Source organism: Danio rerio, chromosome 6, assembly GCF_049306965.1.
Source record: "Danio rerio strain Tuebingen ecotype United States chromosome 6, GRCz12tu, whole genome shotgun sequence".
NCBI lineage: Eukaryota > Metazoa > Chordata > Actinopteri > Cypriniformes > Danionidae > Danio > Danio rerio.
In genome coordinates, this window is record NC_133181.1 from 40,739,000 (window position 1) to 40,759,731 (window position 20,732).

General features: G+C 36.0%; 1 protein-coding gene across 9 annotated transcripts in view; it reads right to left on the bottom strand.

Annotated features, from left to right (window-relative positions):
- gabrg3 (gamma-aminobutyric acid type A receptor subunit gamma3) overlaps positions 1 to 20,732 on the bottom strand; it is a 234,214-nt gene that overhangs the window by 64,957 nt on the left and 148,525 nt on the right. For all 9 annotated transcript variants that reach the window (XM_009302568.5, XM_073954342.1, XM_073954346.1 and 6 more), the window contains one exon: positions 1,954 to 2,174. In XM_009302568.5, coding sequence (XP_009300843.1) covers positions 1,954 to 2,174 — 221 coding nt within the window. The remainder of the gene's footprint in view (positions 1 to 1,953; positions 2,175 to 20,732) is intronic.

A 20,732-nucleotide genomic window follows, 5' to 3' on the forward strand; every position in this document is an offset into this window, starting at 1 on the left:
TAATTAACCCAACAATAAAATTTGTTGTCATTTATTTACCCTCAAGTTGTTCCAAACCTGTATGGATTTCTTTCAGAAGAAAATATTTTAAAAAACATATACAATTACATTTGCAGCAATGACCTATATTTTTCTAAATATCTGTTTTTTATTTGTGTTTTTAGAAGATGAGAGAAACTATTAAAGGTTTGTGACAGTGAATACGTTTACATGGACACCAATAATCCGATTTAAATATTAATACAATTAAGACATACTCTGTTTAAGAGTCTACCATGTAAACTGCCATTTTTGATTCATCTATTCTGATTAATGTCATAATCGAACTAAACAGAAATCAGATTAACATGTGAAGAACGCACATTTTTTTTCTGCATTTTGTGACAGGATATCTCATACACATTCCATCCAGCTGTTTAATACTATTCTCTACAACTACTGAGTAAGTGAATGACCACAGACACCTGCATCACGAAATGCTGAGTTTTTTTTTCCCCATACAGCATGCAGTATCAAATTTTATTACAACTACACTCTTTCAGCAGTTCATACTAGCATCCAATATCTCATGGCAGGCGACATGCATGAAATGTTCCTGAATGAAAGTGAAAGTGAAAGTGCCAAACTGCAGTTAAAGTTGACAAATTAAAAATGAAACACCCAACATTACATGAAACTCCAGAGGAATTGGGGAAAGCATGGTGATGCAATGAAGTTAATAGAATTATGTACGATAACATGTAAATCAGTATTATAAAAGGAACATTCAAAAGTAACTCCTGTAATCACTTTAATCATACCTGTCAACATTGGGATGTGAAAATAAGGGATTTGCCCATCCCCAAAATAAGGGAATTCCCCCTTTAAAAAAAATCCCCAAATTACTAAATATCTTCATTTGGAGCTGTTTTATTGAAAATAAACAGTTAAATGGTCAGTAATACGTTTTATTATTAATATTTATAAAAGAAAAAAAAAACAGCATACATTAGCAGAAAATACATTAGCAAACAGTTCAGTTTATTAAAATGAATAGTTATTTTAAAGAAATAGAATCAAGTTATCAAATTTCATTAGCCGTTTCTTCACTGTATAACTTACACATTCTGATTAAAGGGCAAAAAATGAATCTCTTATTTATTTGGATTTTAAAAAATGTGATTACATTAAATAACAGAGGTGTCACTTTAAAAATACAAACATCTAATGTTATAATGAAAGCATTCGATTGCTTTCCTAAATTTTTATGCTCATATAGGACGGAATTAGTTGTGTTTGAAAAAAAAAACCCACCAAGATCGACATCTTTAGATATTATTATTATTAATTATGTGTGTATGTCTGATTAAACATGCACCGCAAACAGACTTTTGCTTCTTTTCAAATTGTGTATACAGAATCTGTTTGGGAAACAGATTCTGTAATAGAAAGGAAAGAGAATCATGCCGTTTTTATATTTATTTCAAAGTGTTTTCATGCCTAAACGAAGCAAAAGCACAGAACAGACTCACATTTAAGAGCGAGGGGCGGACCCTGGTGGTTCGGCGGTATGGGTTGCGAATAGGGTGACTCGGCTTTTTAACGTTTATTTGCCACCCTTCAGAGAAAGACTGAAAATACGGGAGAAATACGGGAAAATACCTTTACGGGATGATAGCGGGAAAAAACTGTAAATTATGGGTGAATCCCGGGAAAAACAGGAGGATTGACAGGTATGACCTTAATCGTATTATTGTCATATTCAGATTAAGGCAAATAATTCGATTACTGATGTCCATAGACGTAGTCAATGAGAAGATAACTAATAATGGCAGAACTTTACATTTTGGATGAACTATCCCTTATAATAGTTAGTTTATGAGTAAAGTTTTGTTTTATTTCTATAAATATCCATTCTGTCGTCCTGATTAATCAGTATAACAAACACATAACCAATGATTATAAATGGCTTACCTCAAAGTGTAAAGTATTTTCCCATCATTCCATATTCTGAGCAGCTGATTTGGCGTAGTAATCCAATGTGAATCTGCACTCTTAGAATTTCTGAAGATGGTATCCGGTAACCAAATGAGTCCAACCATATTACTGTTTAAAGTCAATATTTTCATAGTGCTGTTATATCTGAGCCGGCTATCTGTCCATGTCTGCGCAAAAATGATGTCAATCTGGTACTCCTGTGGGAAAAAAAAAATAAAAATCACGTGTCAAAGATGATTAAGCACATACTGTATTGGTTTTAATATACTGCAGCACTTATAACGATCACTTCTAAAACATGAATACAAAAGCAGCTTTTCATGTTGATTGGATATTTAATATATAACCCAATCTAATAAATATTGGCCTTGGCATTATTCTTTAGCTCCTTAGCACAAACCTGCTGTGATTTATTCCTAAACACCCTATAGTCCTAATGAGTGACAACACACAGCCTCACAGTAGTCACAAGTCATTGAATCAGCCATTACATTAATGCCAGAATTATTCAGTATTGAGTGATGGAGCACTGCTGATCCCACTGTGGTTTGGATGGAGGTCACAGTCAGCTTTGAGATACTTTAACAAGGATTATGAGGTTCTGGCACCGTGGAAGCTGGCAGCAGGAGCCACAGGAATTGAATGCGGTGAAAGATACATATACTAATCACACCACATGGTCCACAAACTTTCAGGGAATCCATGGCTTAAAAACCCACCCCAACAGTTATACAGACAACTTCTAAGCCAGCTAGATAATTTGCTTATTTAACTTGCACACATTGTTATTCTTTGGGTGGACAAGTAATCCATGCAAGTTAATCCACTGAAAAAATAGTTTGTTTTGGTAATCTTCATTAAAAGTCTGAACATTTGCTTTCAAATTTTGAGTGGCGGTGCTTCTTTGTTTGCTATTAGCAGTGTTGGGGAAAGTTACTTTTGAAAGTAATGCATTATAATATTGACTTACTGTTATTTTGTTTTAGCCACACTAATCTATATAGAGAAAATAAAGCATTACAAAATTCTGTCTAAACCAAAAATGCATATATATATATATATATGAAATTCATTTGTCCAAAAATGTTATGCTTTATGTTGATACATTGTTACACCACTCATTTTATGTTTTAAAACAAATAAAGAAGTCAGAATTATTAGCCCCCCTAAACTATTAGCTCCCATTTAATTTTTATCCCAAATTTATGTTTAACAGAGAGAAGCTTTTTTTTCAGCACATTTCTAAACATAATAGTTTTAAAAAACTCATTTCTAATAACTGATTAATTTTTTACCTTTGCCATGATGACAGCAAATAATATTTGACCAGATCTTTTTCAAGACACTTCTATACAGATTAAAGTGACATTCAAAGGCTTAACTAGGTTAATTAGATTAACTAGGCAGGATAGGGTAATTAGGCAAGTTATTTAAAAAAAGAAAACAAAATTCAAAAGGGGGCTAATAATTCTAACTTTAACTGTATGTATATATATATATATATATATATATATATATATATATATATATATATATATATATATATATATATATTCAAATGCATATCCAAATTCCTGTAACAAAATTTCTCTATGTGAGTGGATTTTGATATTGTACATTAGAAACACAATTAGGGTCTCTGTTATTTGCTTGTATAAAAAAAGATTTTTGTCATATTTTATTTTTGCTATGTGTTGCAAAAACATTAAAACTCAATATATCAAAACTGCTCAAAATGCAGAAACAAGCTTATAATTTCAAGGTGGTGACTTGCGTACATGGTTTAATATCACATCTAACCCCTTTAAGCTGTGGGAGAAAAATACTTGATAACATTTTTTAAACCACAGGGTGAAATGCATGCAGTATTTTATGCCATATCTTTTCAGCAGTGGGTTTTGGGGTTGAGAGGTCTTGATTTATGGTGCAGGAGATTTAACGGATGAATCCTTTTAACAGCTAAAAGGGGCAAGGCAACTACAATTAAACAAAAACCGAATGAGGCCAGAGTTTGTTTGAAAGCTTAGCAGCTGTTTCATAAATGCTCTTTGCCATTACAGCAGGAATTAGTCTCCATAAAGGGGTAATTTTGAAATCAGATCATACCATTAATACATTAATTCTGGTACACTAAATATTATGCTTCCAAAAAAAAAAAATTCCCTAGAAGTACTTTTTTTGTCTTTTTAATGTCTGAGTGAGTTTTGAAAAATACATAATGAGCTTCACCAGACAGTCATTGGGGATATGCATTTGCACCAATGAATGCTATCTGAGTATAATTTTTTTCTATACTCTAAAAAATCAATCAATCAATCAATCAATCAATCAATCAATCAATCAATCAATCAATCAATAAATAAATCAATCAATCAATCAATCAATTAATCAATCGATATCTAAATAAATACAATATGTATGTTGGGTAAAAAAAAACTGTAGCTGAGCTAATTTTTTTAAATATAAAAGGTATAGTCCAAATTTAACCTAATGTTTTGGTTTGTGCATTATTTACCTAAATTTATGTTAAAATAACCAAGCATGTTTTAGGGTGCATATTGCAGAGTTTTTTTTGTTTTTTTTTTTGCCTGAAGTAGAATGCATAAGTTTGACAGGGTCTCTGAGGTGCAAAAGTCACTGCATCTGAAATGATGCATAAATAGCTCAGAATCAATTTCCATTTCAAACATTTGAAACGAATAGAACTATTCTGAGGGAGCAGTGTAATCAAAATATGTGCCTAGCCTACGCATCAGCATGTGTGTGAATGTGTGTTTGAAAAACACCTTCTTTGGAGTGATTTGAGGTAGGATGACTAATGGCCTCATTATCTATTCCCACTTTGATGTCTGAATCCAGCCCTACAACCGTCCAGCTAATTTACTCCAGCCGTTGCAACCGGCCAACTCTTAAGCGCACCGACCCCACAAAACTCCACACAGAACTGATCAATGGGACCTGCACTAACTCAGTAAATGATTCACAGCAAGATAAATGTATGTGGGCATCTGTACACTGCTGGGTGGAGACTTCCTAAAATGTCACTGTATTGTACACCGAACTCTAAGGGATGACTTTAGATCGGTTTGAAAAGGTTCAAAAAGTTCTTTGAATTTTTAATGCTTTCAAACTGGGATCAGCAAGATGGTCAAATGGTGTTTTGTGGGGATACGATACGATGCGATATGATATATGATATGATATGATATGATATGATATGATATGATATGATATGATATGATATGATATGATATGATATATGATATGATATGATATGATATGATATGATATGATATGATATGATATGATACGATACGATAATTGATAATAAATATTTTTTTAAATATCCTCTTTTTTGAATGATATAAACAAATTCAAGTCAAAAGTGTTTGGAAACAATTCAGGATGAGAAAATTTTTTATGAGAACTACATTTAATTTTTTTTATTGGCGATTTTCACCTTTAATGGACAGGACAGTGGAGATTACAGACAGGAAAGTGTGGGGAGCTGAGAGAAGGGAAGGATTGGCAAAGGACCTTGAGTCTGGAATTGAACTCGGGTCGCCGCAAGCACCTTAGTGCTATGTGTCGACGCTCTAATAACTAGGCTATTGGCGACCCTCTTATTTTTTTATTATTATTTTAAATCACTTTTTAGGTAGGTCTAAATAATAATAAGATATTTATTTTAGTCTACGACCAGACATTCCTATATTTTTTTGTCCAAAGTGTTTATTTCTCTTTCTTTGCAATGTATACTATTGTTTGTATTGGTGTTGTATCTTTCTAGAGAGTTTCTTGTTGTGCTTGTTGACTTTAGCTTGCTCACTGAGAGCCGCAAGGCAATATGCAATGTAAAACTGCTTTGGAACAGAATTTATTTTGAAAAGTGCAATAAAATGATTCTCTTTAGGGTTATAATCCAACACTGCTCTAATAATACAGCAGGAACAAATATACCCTATTCAATATACTGTACACTTAATAATTGTTTCGGCTTTAGCACAAAGACAGTACAGCCAATTATTTTGTTTAACAAACAACACATCATAGTTTGTTTTTCCCACATAGTACAATGGGCTTCATGAAATCATACATAAATGTATACTTTTTTTTCAACATTTACAATGGAAATTCTGAGTGTTTTTCTATAGTACAGTATTTAAGGGGTCCTCATATTGAAATCACCTCAAAATGAAACACATTTGCTCACCCCAAAGTCATTTTAAAGCGATAAGGCTTTTGTTAATCTTTGAAACACAAATGAAGATAATTTTAATGAAATCTGAGAGCTTTCTATCCCTTCACTGAAAGCCTATTCACACAAAATGTATGCATGCAAGAGATCACAATAAAAGAGTAGAGCGATTTAGCATTCTGAAGGGATCACTTTATCAGATGATGAAAAGAACTAATTGAGACATTCATTGACCTAACAACACTGACCAGTTAGCATAAACAGGAGCCCAACCATGTCTGATTGGTGCACAAAAACAAACATTGTTTGTTCCCATGAAGCTCAAACGTGCTATGTAACACAAAAGAATGAAAATCACTGGTTCTCACACAACAAGCATACTTGAGATAATTGATGCTAAAAGCCAAAATAAATCCATTAAAGCCTAAATTTAATTCTTTCACATAAAGAAACAACAATGTTTATTGTGAAGAACTGTATAAATATGCTAATTCTATATCTTTATGAATCTTTTGAAGTGTTGGAATTTTGAGTAAACAGACTTTTAAAGGAGGAACTGATATTTGTTTGTGGTTTAGAAAAATGTGAGGGTGCATAAACAATGACAGAGATGTAGCTTTTACTGCTAGTTCTACCAGACAGACCTAATGTCACATCATTTTTTCATATCACAATCAATTTCAACCAATAGCCACAAGGCACAAGGAATACCTAATGTCACGTCACTCATTACAATTAGTTCCAACAAATAGCCAAAAGACACGAGCAATATATAAGCTGTCAATTCATTTCATTCATTTGGTTGCAGATACTGATGCAGATGTTCACCCATCATCCTCCCCACCACCACCAGGTTGGCCCTGCCCAGGGGAGTAGGCTCCGCCCCTGCCTTTGCCCTCAGCAGTCATAGCTGGATCTAAAAGCTTCCAATTCAAGCTACAGACAGGGCCTTCGCTTAAGAAATCCTATGTTTTGTTAAATTATACTTTTGTCATATAATGCTCATCAAATAAATGTAATTCAATATCATATTTACTGTATCTCCCTGGTTTTTCTGGTAGAACTTGTTTTTCTTTAGGGATAAAAATGAAAGTTTGAAAACTATCTCAGTCTTCTTTCTTTTATTGCGACTCTAAACTGATTGTCCCAGTTCATAATTAATAGTGGTTGTCACCCTCCAACCACACCTGCACCAGCCTGACAGTCACTTGACCTTTTGCTATCTCTCCCCAAAGGTGGGTCTCTTCATTATAATACCAGTCTCATTTATCACAAGTCAGTGGGCATGAGAGCCGTCTGGCCAAAAATTGTGACCTTTTGTTCTAGAAGCCAAAGGGAGTTCAGAGGTAGCTGGAAAAGAACATCACTTCAGGTCTAATCACCATCCAAGTGAAAATGTGTTGAGCATCAGAATAAACAGAACTAATGTGAGGTGATTCCATTACATCTGGACTAAACCAACAAACAGATGGTAAACAATAGAGAGAGATTGTGCTCATCCAAAGATGCCCAAAGTCAGACTGCTGCCATTTTACGAGCCACAAAGTGAAATTAGGCTTTGTTCTGTTCAACAAAAAGATTATCAATGATCCCATATAATGAAATGCGTGTAAACAGTTTCTTGTTGTTTGAGAGTTCCAGACTGTCACAGTCTGCGTGCTGCTAGACAATCTGTTATATTAATTAGGTTTTGAAGTGCTGCTTCAAAGCTCCGGGCCAGCATCAAAAGCTGAAAAATAAATAAAAATGTTTTACTGTATTGAGAGTGCACTCTAAATCATAAATCTGATGCCGATGCGGGAGAGATTTCAAGTTTCACTTGTGTGATAAACAAGGAATTATATAGGTGAAACATTATTCAACAGTATGGGATGATGAACTGTTTCAAGGTTTACCATGGTTTCGAATAGGGCTGGGCGATAAAATCTGTATCGATATTTATTGACCGTACACCATTGTCAATATCGATAAAAAAGATTTGGTATGTAGTTTCAGTATGAAGGCTATAATTTTATTAAAATGTGGCTGCTGAACACGTGCCTTGGAAGCAATGCCAATAAGGTTGGGGTGTCAATTTGTCATTTCCAATAGAGGCATAAGACTTGCATGACGCCCATTCGTGAGCAACATGCACATGCTGTGCAAGCAGTGGCACATGAACCGTGTGCACCTAGTTAAATAACACCTAAACTTTTTTGAATGCCCCGAGTGCACCGCGATTTATTTAAGTAGAACTAACCAATCTGTTTCACACTATATATGGAATATACACATTTCAGTAAAACGGCAGACTAATTACCTCGAACAATCACAGCACACCCAAACACTGCAGCAGCTTTTTTCTTTTCTCCATTAACTTGCATCAGAATTGCAGCAATGATTTGTCCGTTTATCATCCTCTGAGAAAACCTAGTTACAAGAGATGCCAGGGAAGCGTGAGGGCAAAGTTTACTGTAAATGGTCAAGGAATCCACGTGCTTGTCACTTCAGGTCAGAATAACAACACATGCGAAAATGAGTGCCGTATAGCAGCAGTGAGAAGATTGTAAACAAAACAAGGATGTAAGGATAATGCCATAGTGGCTTTTTGGTTTCCTTTCTAGTGCATCCCAGCCACTAGTTGTAGGGGGTAGTATAGTCATTCAACTTTACCATTTAATATGTATTTGAATAATGATGGTTGGTTCCTTTACTTGAAAGCTCACATTTCATTATCATGGTTTGTGTTGTTGACAGAGTTTGAGGTTTAATATGTCATTATTATTCACACCTTAAAGAGTTCTCTTTAACACTTTTTTGTTATAAAAATATGAGATAATTTGTTTAAATAATTTTGTTGACTATCAAAACTATTTGCCTTAGTAAATTAAATTAAAGTGATTAAATAAACAAATCCTAATATTCCTAAATTTATTGTTAAAAAATATTCAATAATTATTGATATCGAATGAAATGAAATGAAAAAGTTTTTTTAAATGTGTTGTAAAGAAAGCTGTGTTTTTTTAAACTAACGAAGAGAGCAGAAGTTAATGATTTATTTTAACTATTCAGTCTGACATGTTTACTGTTATGTTGATGTTAAAATATTATAAATATTTCCTAAAATAAAATAATTTGTGTTCAATGGGGAAAAAGGTTTTTTGCTTTTTTTTTTGTTTTACCCAGACATGTAAAATAAGTTACTTTACAGCAGTAATCACAATAGTCTGTGAAACTGTGGTATTTTATTCCAAGGTTATTATACCGTCAGAAACTTACACCAGCCTATACCTAGTCAACAGCTCCATGCATTCAATAAAATTACACTTTAAAATACAACATTATCATGTAAGAGTGTGGATATTTGTATACCAATGCAAAATTACCACAGACTATGAATGGTTGAGTTTGGCAACAAGTTTGGGTGGCACATTTATTTGGTAGGTTTAACAATTTGTCAAAAGTCCATTGATATAACACTCTGCCATAGCTCGAGCCCACTAGACTTGTTTTCATCTAGATAATCTTTCAGGACTGCAATGTGAAGGGTGATGTGAACATGCATTTACTGTAAAATCAAGGTTGTTATTTTGTTGTAGACTGAAATTGAAAGGCTTATTTAATGAATGATGAATGAAACAACTCATTTTATTCTTCTTAGAAGTCCCGACAGACGCATTCATGTCAGTGGTTTTATGTCATCATATTCATTAGCTGTTGGCTTCTGAACAGGGGTTGATTCAAAAGGTAATAACCATTGTATGCAATTCAATGCAAGTAAAAAGACTATTATTAATACAGAATGTGCTATTATCATGTGTACACTGGTAGAAATAAATGTACGAGAGCTGTCACTGTGGCAGAAGCTTTTTAAAGGGTATACATTTGCAAGTAAAAGATCCATATTGGGACCTCAAAGATACATGTTAAAACCATAAAAGTAAAAAAATAGACCTCTTAAAAATTTTAGGAACAACTTTTGAGATACCAATTTGAACCCTTTAGGTTCGTTTTGACTTTTTGTTTTCAAATTAGTTAGTTTTAATTAAGTGTAGAGGGATATTACTAGTTTTACTAGATTACAAGTTTTTGTTTGTTTTTAAATTTTGAAATAGTTTTGTTTAGCTTTGTTTAGTTTCAGTATAATTTTTAGTTTTTTGTTATTGTTTTGTAAATTAGAATATTTTTAAGGTGCAAGATTCAAAATTATCAGATTAAATATTGTATAATAATTATTGAGAAATAATTGTATAATAAAAACTAAAAAAAAAAGATAAATTTTTTAAAATGTGTTCAGAGGACACATAAACACTACCATAGTTTAGCTCCAACCACCTCCAAACCACACATGCTTATTAGTCTCTAGTAGTCTTGAAAACCTTGATTAGTTGGATTAGCCATGTTTGATTAGGGTTGGAGCAAAATATCGCCGTTAATCTATTCTCAAAATTGGTTTGGGAGCTGGGTCTGTTCTACACAAGTTATGGTGACTTTCACCTTGATATTATAACGTGGATGTATACCTGACCGATGAGCCATCTGACAAAAAAGTGCCCTTCAAATCAGTAGGATGCCTGACTTTAACTGCTCTGTGTGTGTGCGTGTGTGTGTGTGTGCAACATCTGTAGTGTTCTGGTCGGCATTGCTGTTTCTTGTCCTGTCTTATTTGGACTAAATGTCTCACAAACATTTGGTTTGGTTTGTGTTCACACCATCTTTTCTCTCTTTCTGAACCCCGGTATGCTTGCCATCAAGCTGCTGTTCTGTGTACAGTTGTTGCTAGGTGACGGTTACGAAAGCAAAGCAGCAAAATGGAAACATCAGCACATTATGGGCATTCTGCCCTTACTTGATCTTTTGCTTTTGTTACCAAAACCAAAATACAAAGAGCGACTTGCATCAATCTGCCGCATATATATATATATATATATATATATATATATATATATATATATATATATATATATATATATATATATATATATATATATATATATACATATATACATTTAAAGTGTACAGAACATCACATAATGTCTGCAGAAGCTGATTTTGGTGGAGACAAGCAGACATTGTCACTGTTTTCACTGGGTCAGTCCCACTTGTCGCCAAGGCAGGTGATACACAGACATATACACACAAATGAACATTATGAAAGCTAAAGTTTGTTATACAGTTGGCAGTGCACTTCCATTATTTGGTACAGTTGCATTTATAATAAAAATGAAGCGTACCAGAGTTCGCACAAACTGTACCGCAGACCACCTCTTTCAGGCAGACTTGGATAAAGTTTGTGAGTGCGCACCAGAGTTCATAAGACAGCGTTCACACTAGCTAAACATACCATACTCTGATGTCAAACGTACCCGGGTGCAGACCAAAAGTGCTAGTGTAAAAGCTCCCTTAGAGTGAAATTATTTGTATATGTAATTTCTCAATGACTAATAGGAATATCGCTCATTACAGTAGTTTGTCCGGCCCAGGCTCTTTTGAGAAAGGAATCCTTTTCTGCTGTGCTTCTTGTCGTGTCCACAAATGACCAGCATACAGATTAGTGATTTCCCTGAGCAGAGATGCTCCCTCAGCTGTTCAGATCAGAATGACTGAGTTAATTCCACCACGCCTGACAGGCACATCGCGCCATTTGTGGTAATGACATCTCTCTGCTCAACTGTCCCACACACACACACACACACACACACACACACACACACACACACACACATTCACCTTTGATTTGTGTGTGAGAGCCACACAGTATCAGATTCATCAGGCTCCTTCTCCTCCCATAGCTCTAATTAAATTCCTTGTGCCATTTATCATCGGAGAAAGAGAATATATAAATAAAGGCCTGTTGAATGAATGATAAAACAGGCAGAGGCAGAATTATGCAAGCTCTGGAACCTTCACGTCCAGTGGGATGTTAAGGAGAGGCACTAAATGAATATGGCATTTAGTCATGACAGGACCACAGGGGAGCAGCACATAGGACATACACCACAGGGAGTCCAGGTCTGTTCCAAAGTGTAGAAGGAAGCTTGCATAAAAGTTCTTCCTTTGGTGACAAATTTCATTAGAATATTTAGCAACGAGCTTGGCCTGCTTTATCATACTTTGTGTGGCAAGTAGTTAATGGTAAGTCCATTCAATGAATAAACAAACAATTTACACAAATGTACAGCAATGTACCACTTTATTTAGATTTTAAACACTCTATGGCTCTAAGTAACTTTTGCACTTTATTTTGATGGATGCCAACATGCATTCCATACTCAGTAACTTTTCAAGTACATCAGGCATGTCTAAGCTTGGTCCTGGAGGGCCGGTGTCCTGCAAAGTTTAGTTCCAACCCCAATCAGACACATCTGGGCTAGCTAATCAAGCTCTTACTAGGTTTTCTAGAAACATCCTTGCAGGTGTGTTGAGACAATTTGGAGGTAGAATCTGCAGGACACCGGCCCTCCAGGACTGAGTTTGGACACCCCTGAACTACATGCTAGTATTATACTAATCTTAACCTTAAACTAACCCTATCAGTCTGCTAGTACTCTGCTAAACTGAGAGTTAGCTGACATGTTGTTGCAATGTTACTTTATTTATTACCAGATCTAAAGTGCAATAACAAGATAAAGTGTAACCAAATGTTTCATTAGTTAACATTGGTTTATGCACTATTTAAAGCCTTCATATTTACAATAAATTTTTTAAATAAATAGTTTCTCTCTTCCATCAATACAGATCTGTTTATACACTGATTATATCCAGCGGCACCACATTTTTCAATCTGGAAATCATCAGCATCAATGAAAATTGGCCGTAATATTAGTAAGAATGACATGATTTATAGGCCAGCTCAGATCGAGCTGGGTGCAATAGGACCAGTGGGTTACATGTGGGGGCTCGTCCGGGATGGGAGTGAGGTTTAGGGAGGTTGAGTGTAACAGAGGCCAGCTAGAGAAGTGCTACGCAGGTAAACCTCACTCCTCTGACCTCTAAAGATGCTCTAGCAACAGAGGCCATAGTCTTTAGCCTCTTTGTTAAAGCAACCGACTCCCATACAATGAATTTATGGTTTGATGCCAGCTCAGGCCAGTTGGGTTACATATATACAAAACAACAACAATAAAAGCAAATTCTCTTCCAGTGGAAATGACCTCACTGACAAAGCCACTATGCTAGTAACATTAGCTAAAAAAAAGTTACGCATTTCTTGTCAGTGAAGTCACCCTCAAATGCCAGTTTCACTTCTGTAGAAGATAGGGTAGGGTGATTCACTGAAATAAAAATCGCAAAAGCAATTGAGCATAATTGTGACAATTGTCATATCTTGTCAGGGAAGCACAGATCTGTGATCAAAATCTTGCCAAATCTTCTCCAAAGGCTAGAGGGCGCACTCAGGAACACTCTAAAGACATGTGAAGAAGAAACCCATGAAATACCAGCCTGATCTCACGAGGAAACGTAAGTATTTTCAGTTTTGTCAGTTTAGTGGCTAATTCACGTTCAGTTGTACGAAAATGTACGGTTTTAAAAAGGAGGCGTAGCACCCAACCCCACCCCTAACCCCAACCATCATTGGGTGATGAGCAAATCATACTAAATTGTACAAATTAAATTATACAAATTCATATGAATTAGCCACAAAATCAAAAAGTTCGGAATTGCTGTGACATTGCTTTGGAAATACAGCAGTTGTTGAATAAACAGATAAGATTTACCTGCTTTCATTGATTCAGCATGACTAATAATCACATGACAACAAAATAATCTCACAGATTATTTTACCTTAAACACTTGACTGAAGTTATGAGGTGACTTATTATGTGATAATTTTTAAGTGCATCATTTGCTGCATAAGTCATTATCTTGATGTCATTATTGATTATCAATAAAATTGAATTTGTGGTTTGCTGTGTGTTATTTTCCATCATAAACCCATAAAGAGGAAAAGTACAGGTAATTTGTAAGAAGATTCTGGGATAAGAGTTGTGGTAAAATGAGGATCAATATTGACATTTCCAAGACGCTGAGAGTTCACAACAAGCTCGAGCTAGAGAGAGATGCCAATCCTGCATATATTTTATGAGATGGTGAGCAGCTGTTTGAATTCCTTTATATAATATTATCATATCGATCAAGCTTACTGCAGTGATGTGCAAAGATTGTCGCATGCGAGCCATACAGTTTTTGCATCCTGTATAAAATAACAACATTCTGTATATTTTATTGTATTTTTAATAATTTCATCCACTTAAAACAGTGCTGTGGTATCATAATATTATTTGAATGATCAAATTGCAATATTTGTAACACTAATTTATTACCCCTTACATGAATTTGGATTAGATTAGATTACATAGATTTTAATTATCAACATGAATAGTTTAACAGCTTTTTTGAATGGGTCTCTTCAGTTTGACCAAGATGAGGCAGCAATTTCAGTAGAAGGCAATATTATATCTGATGCTTGCCTACATACATAGCTGCCCAGTGATTAGCACTGTTGCCTTAAGGCAAGAATGTATCTGGTTAAAGTCCCTACTAAACGTGTGGGTTTTCCCTGGGTTCTCGCCTTCCTCCTACAGTCCAAAAACACGAAACATAAGTAAATTTAACATACCAAAATTTTACCATGGCCAAGCTCTTAGCGAGTACACCTCTCCACAGCCATCCATATCTTTCATTAGCCAGAAATAAGCCAGGGAGAGTTCATCGAAATCTGAGCTCAAACTCCCCTCTTGCCCTGCAAATGGGAGGGAGCCCAGGGCTCAAGGATCTCATAAGCTCAGCTCTAAACAAGCTTTATTATTAAACAAGTTTGTACAAAAAAGGTTGAAACAAAAAAGTTTGAACTCTTGAAATGACCTTTAGTGTAAAATCTTGAAAATTGTCCCTATAACAAGTGTACACCAACTGCAAAGTCTAGCAAGAAACTGCGATGAAAAATCATAAAGCTGAGGGTGAAGTATATCATTCTCCTTTGACAGCTATTGCTGATTAAAACTTCAGTGCAAATGCGTATGTATTTATCAATTTTATTTAATTATTAAGAACAGTATTTCAGCGCACATTGTCCTTTAAATTTCAAAATTCAGATTTTACTAAAAAGCCGATGCTGTACATGAATTCAGTGCAATAACATATAAAAGATCTGTGATCAGTGCTTTACATTGTCCTGAGAAATTACATTTACACAGATCTGTAAAAGATGGGAGCTTTAAGGGAAGACTTTCAATTGACATCCAATTCAAAGCCAAATCAATTCCATAAAGACTCAAAGATTGCCATTCATCTGCTACGATGGCTAGTTATAGAATGTAAAAAGACGAAACCTCTGGACCTTGAAAGGAAAGAATAAAGAATACATTTTCAAAGCAATGAAACCTTTGAAAGGAATTGTACTTAATAGTTTCCATTTTAATTAAATTTTATCCATCTAATTACTCAAGTTTCCTGCTATTAATGCCAGCACAGTTTAAATGATTTCTTCCTTTATGTTCATGAAAATGCAGTTTGTCCTTGATGCTTAATAGAATGGTACAGCATTTTATACATTTGCAATTCTGGAAACAAACCATAAAAAACTACTACTTAAATTTAACAAGTCTTAAAATTACAAACTAAGTAATATAAAGTAAATAGATGGGGGAAAAGTCCATTAAAAAAGCATTTGTGTTTATTTATTCAGCAACTGTACCCGAGAAATAAGTAAAGGAAATAACAATGTATCCTCGGGAGGCTTGAGTAAACTCTTTAGATTAGTCAGTGGAAAAGTTCTGTTTCCAACTAAGCTGCAGATCTGTGCTACGTCTCTTGAGGACCCCATGGACTCCGAGGAACCACATTTATATTACAGAATCAACAAACCAGTAAAATGGTAACTTTAAAACATCACTGAGAAACCAGTGCTAATGTAATATGTACCATTTCCTAACAGTGTTCATACAGTAGTGTCAGCAAAATAGGTGTGGGCAGTGTTTTTATTTATTTATTTTATTTTGGCTTGCTATCACTGTAAGTTCCTTTTCAGTTTGACTAAGAGTAGTTTGAAAATAATTGCATTGGATTAGTGTTATAGTGTGCCTTTTGTCTCTATTTGTAGATAATAACTGCCACAACCATTTATACCATGCAGTGTGAGTCCCTCAAAGATGTTAAGAAAAACAGACACTTTTCATCCTCTTGAGACAATGCTAATTAACACTTAGCATCCCCTATGGCCTAATAATGGAGCTTGCTGTTTTTGTCCTCATTGAAACTCAGAGAATTTACCTCCCGGTGAAAGTCTCTAGTTTGAAAAATGTGTCTATGAGCTGCTCTACATTCGATTTTTATCCAATTAAAAGGAAGTAGGATGACCTTGTGCACATCTAAAAAATCTGAAACAAGCCTGTTTTTGCTCTTTTCATGTTTAATAGGAATTGTTCCCCAAATAATGAAAATCCTGTCACTGTTTGCTCATGTTCACAGTATGAAACACTTGCAAAGAATTGGGGGCTGCAGCTTTTAAGCTTCAAAAAGGATAGAAAGCATCACAAAATGACTCATGCTTAGGAATGGCATTAGACTGAGTATGTATGATATACAGTATAGAGGCATTTTTATAAACAATATGTTATGAGGTATTAACAAATATGTTTGACATATTTATTCAACTGCATTTGAAAAAGAGTGGGGTACACAAAGGGCCCTATCATACACCTGCCGCAATAAGGCACAAGACTTGTATGGCGCGATTTGTTGCTATTTTCAGACAAGCACAACCCTAATTTTCATGTTTTGGGGCATGTTGTTTAAATAGCAAATCTATTTGCACTTTTTTTGTGGATTCATACTGTAGGTGTGCCAGTCTTAAAAGAATATGTGTTAAGGCGCATTGTTGGCTCCTGTTTTGAGGAACTGAAATAGACAGCATCATTGACTTGCCTTGGGGTGGGGTTTCAGTTTATTCATAAAAATATACTTTAGTATAATATTATTAGTAGTAGTAGTTTTTATCATATGCATATTTCATTCATCCTTTTTCTTTTCGGCTTAGTCCCTTTAATAATCTGGGGTGGCCACAGCGGAATGAACCACTAACTGATCCAGCATATGTTTTACATAGCGGATGCCCTTCCAGCTGCAAACGATCACTGGAAATTTGCATATTTATATTTGCTTTAATAAAATCAAGTTTTTTTTGTCTGCCTGTCGGGTTTGGGAGATGTATGCATCACCAAATGGGGCAAGAACAGGACGTGTGTTTGGATAAAAGTTTTTGAACCACACTTTGGTATTATTGTTATTGAATTTATTTGTTTGCTGGAAATTAGAGCTGAACTTAGAAATAGTTTTGGAAGAAACTTAACATTCATTCATTTTCTTTTCGGCTTAGTCCCTTCATTAATCGGGTCGCCACAGCAGAATGAACTGCCAACTTATCTAGCATATGTTTTATGTAGCGGATGCCCTTCCAGCTGCAACCCATCACTGGGAAACATCCATACCCACTCATTCTCATATATACACATCTAATTCACCTATACCACATGTCTTTGACTGTAAGAAACCGGAGCAGCTGGAGCAAACCCATGCGAACATGGGGAGAACATGCAAACTCCACACAGAAATGCCAACTGACCCAGCCGAGGCTCGAACCAGCGACCTTCTTGCTGTAAGGTGATAGTGCAACCCACTGCATCACCCAGAAACTTAACAAACGAAATTAAATGTGTAGGCTACTGGATGTCTTTATTGAAGTGAGTTTCCACCATTTCCTTATCCATGACAGTAAAGGAGTAAAGAGTAAAAGTAATGAGAAAGAGAAAGTAAAAATGTTGAATGGAGGGGGCTCGTTCTTTATCCTCGCACTGCAGATGGTCTATTTAACTGTTTTCTCCCTAGTGAAGCGTTTTTCCACTTCCAAAGTCCACCATGTAAATAGCAAATGTGCCATGGTGCTACACAACTAAATCTTGAAGGGAATGGGAGATGAGACTATGATTGGTTTAATGCACGTTATACTCAAAACACACCCATAACCTATTAAGAGAATAAGCACAATGCTGTTAGATGATGTGCCAGGTGCAAACCATATTTTTCCATTCTTGAAATAGAAGTGGATTTGGACCCGCCTGTAATGCTTCTGAGTCATGCGCTTTAGACTTTGCACCTAGATCATAAAAATAGAGCCCAAAATCAGAGAAAGTGCATATTCCAGTTAGTAGTAATTATAAGGTACAGTGCAAATGCCTCTATACTTAAATACTGTAACTCATAAGAAGCATGAGATGAATCTTCTAAAAAAAATGAATAAAAAATATTCTGAAAAAATGACAGACTAAAATCTGCAGATTTGTGAAGAAAATCGTTTTGATAAGTTTTGTGAACTGCTTTAATCGAAAACATCACATCCAAAAGAAAGATTAATTCGTGAATCAGATATTGCAACTTTCTCTTTTTTACTTTGTTTAGGTATTTTCATCACACAAAGCTCTTGTACAGCTTCAAAAGACTTTTGAATACAGCACAAGTCAAAAGGGACCTCTTTTATGGTGCTTTTTTTGGGAACTAAAAAGCCCCAGTCCTCATTCGCTTTCATCATTTTGATTTGTGTCCAGTATATTTTTCAAAAACAACACAAGGATGAGCAAACAATGCCAGCGTTTTCATTTTTGGCTGAACTATAGCTTTATATAAGACTCGAAGTAGACAAAAAAGTAGTTGTGAATAGTGCTTGAAGAGCAAGCCAATTTTCACTGTAGGAATTCCCTCTTGGAGAAAACTCTTTTCAGATTCATGTACTTTCCAGTGAAGCGAAAAAGTGCTTACAGTGCTTTTTACTCCAAGTCATTCCTCACCCCTCCCTCTGTCCTCCATATCCACTGAGCTAGTCAGAGTTTCTCCATGCTCATTCACATTCTCCATGCCACTTTCTCTTCAGTCCCTGTCCGTCTTAAGCGTTCACCTTTCCACCTACAGTAATCTTTGTTCCTCCTACTCTCTCTCTCTTTCTCTCTCTCTCTTTCTATCATTTTATCCCTCTCAGCATTCAAGCTCAGGAGCTTACCTGCTACTTCAAAACTCAAACCCTCCATTTCACACCCTCTCGAAAGAGAAATCCAAGCTGCAATGGTCTCCAGCACACAGTATTTCCAAAGGCGTGAAAAGTGTCAGTTTTCTCTGATCATCTTAGCCCACCCAGACCAAGTGACATAAGTGGGCCGCTGACTTGTGGAGAAATGTTGGCAGGGCCGGTGATTATGCGGCAGAAGATCTGCGGGGTCAACCTCAGCCCCGAAAGCGGACTGCATATGTTTCGCTGGCAGACTTTAGAGGCATGTGCTGCTGCCCTCATTACAGACACCCCGGGGTTACTTTATCGATGGGAACCACAGGGTTTTCCAGCCTCACTGAGACAGCTAAATAGGTTATGGCTCCAGGCTGCAAGCAAAGCCACAAACTCGATCTAAACATTCCATGCCGCTTTCTGCTTCTTCATCTTTCAGATAGCTAAAGATCACCCTGCAGTGTTCACACACACAAACTGTATTGTACCTCTGTGCCGTGCTGTTAATATCACAACTTCCCTGCAGCCACGTATAAATGAGTTAACACATTTGCCCTGGCATCACAACATGATGCATTCTGACAGACTAATGTCGGCTACGTTTGGTTTTTGTGCACATAAAGTGTTGTATTTACACAAAGTGCATTACTAAAAATTATTAGACTTCCTATTGCAAGGAATTGCTATGGCACCAGTATTATTAGAGCTATTTTGTTTAAAAGAGAGATCATGGTTCTGGATACACAGCTACTCCATATTCATATTCATATTTATATTCTGCTCCAGATATTTACATATTCATTCCTTCATTCATTCATTTTCAACTGCTTTTCTTGGGCCGGGTCGCGGGGGCAGCAGTCTAATTAGAGAACCACAGACTACCTTCTCCCCAGACGCTCCCTTCAGCTCCTCGGAGGGATCCTGAGGCGTTCCCAGGCCAGCCGAAAGACATAGTCCCTTCAGCATGTCCTGGGTCTTCCCGGAGGCCTTCTGCCAGTGGGACATGCCTGGAACACCTCCCTAGGTAGGCATCCAGGAATCATCCGAAACAGAGGCCCGAGCCATCCCAACAGATTTCTCTTGATGTGGAGGAGCAGCGGCTCTACTCCGAGCTCCTCTCGGTTGACAGAGCTCCTCACCTTATTTACAAGAGTGCACCCTGCCACCCTGTGAAGGAATTATTTCGGCTGCTTGTATACGAGATCTTGTCCTTTCGGTCAGGACCCAGAGCTCATGACCATAGGTGAAAGTAGGATCATAGATTGACTGGTAATCGAGAGCTTTGAATTTTGGCTCAACTCCTGCTTTACCACAAGTGACCGGTACGTCGACCGAATTACTGCTGCCTCTGCACCAATCCGCCTGTCAATCTCCCATTCCATCCTTCCCACTCGTGAACAAAACTTCAAGATACTTGAACTCCTCCATATGGGGTAAGGACTTTCCTCTAACCTTTTATTTATATTTATTTTCTAGTCAAATAGTTTCAGAAATATTCAAATGAAATTAAGTGAGTTTTTCTGCAAA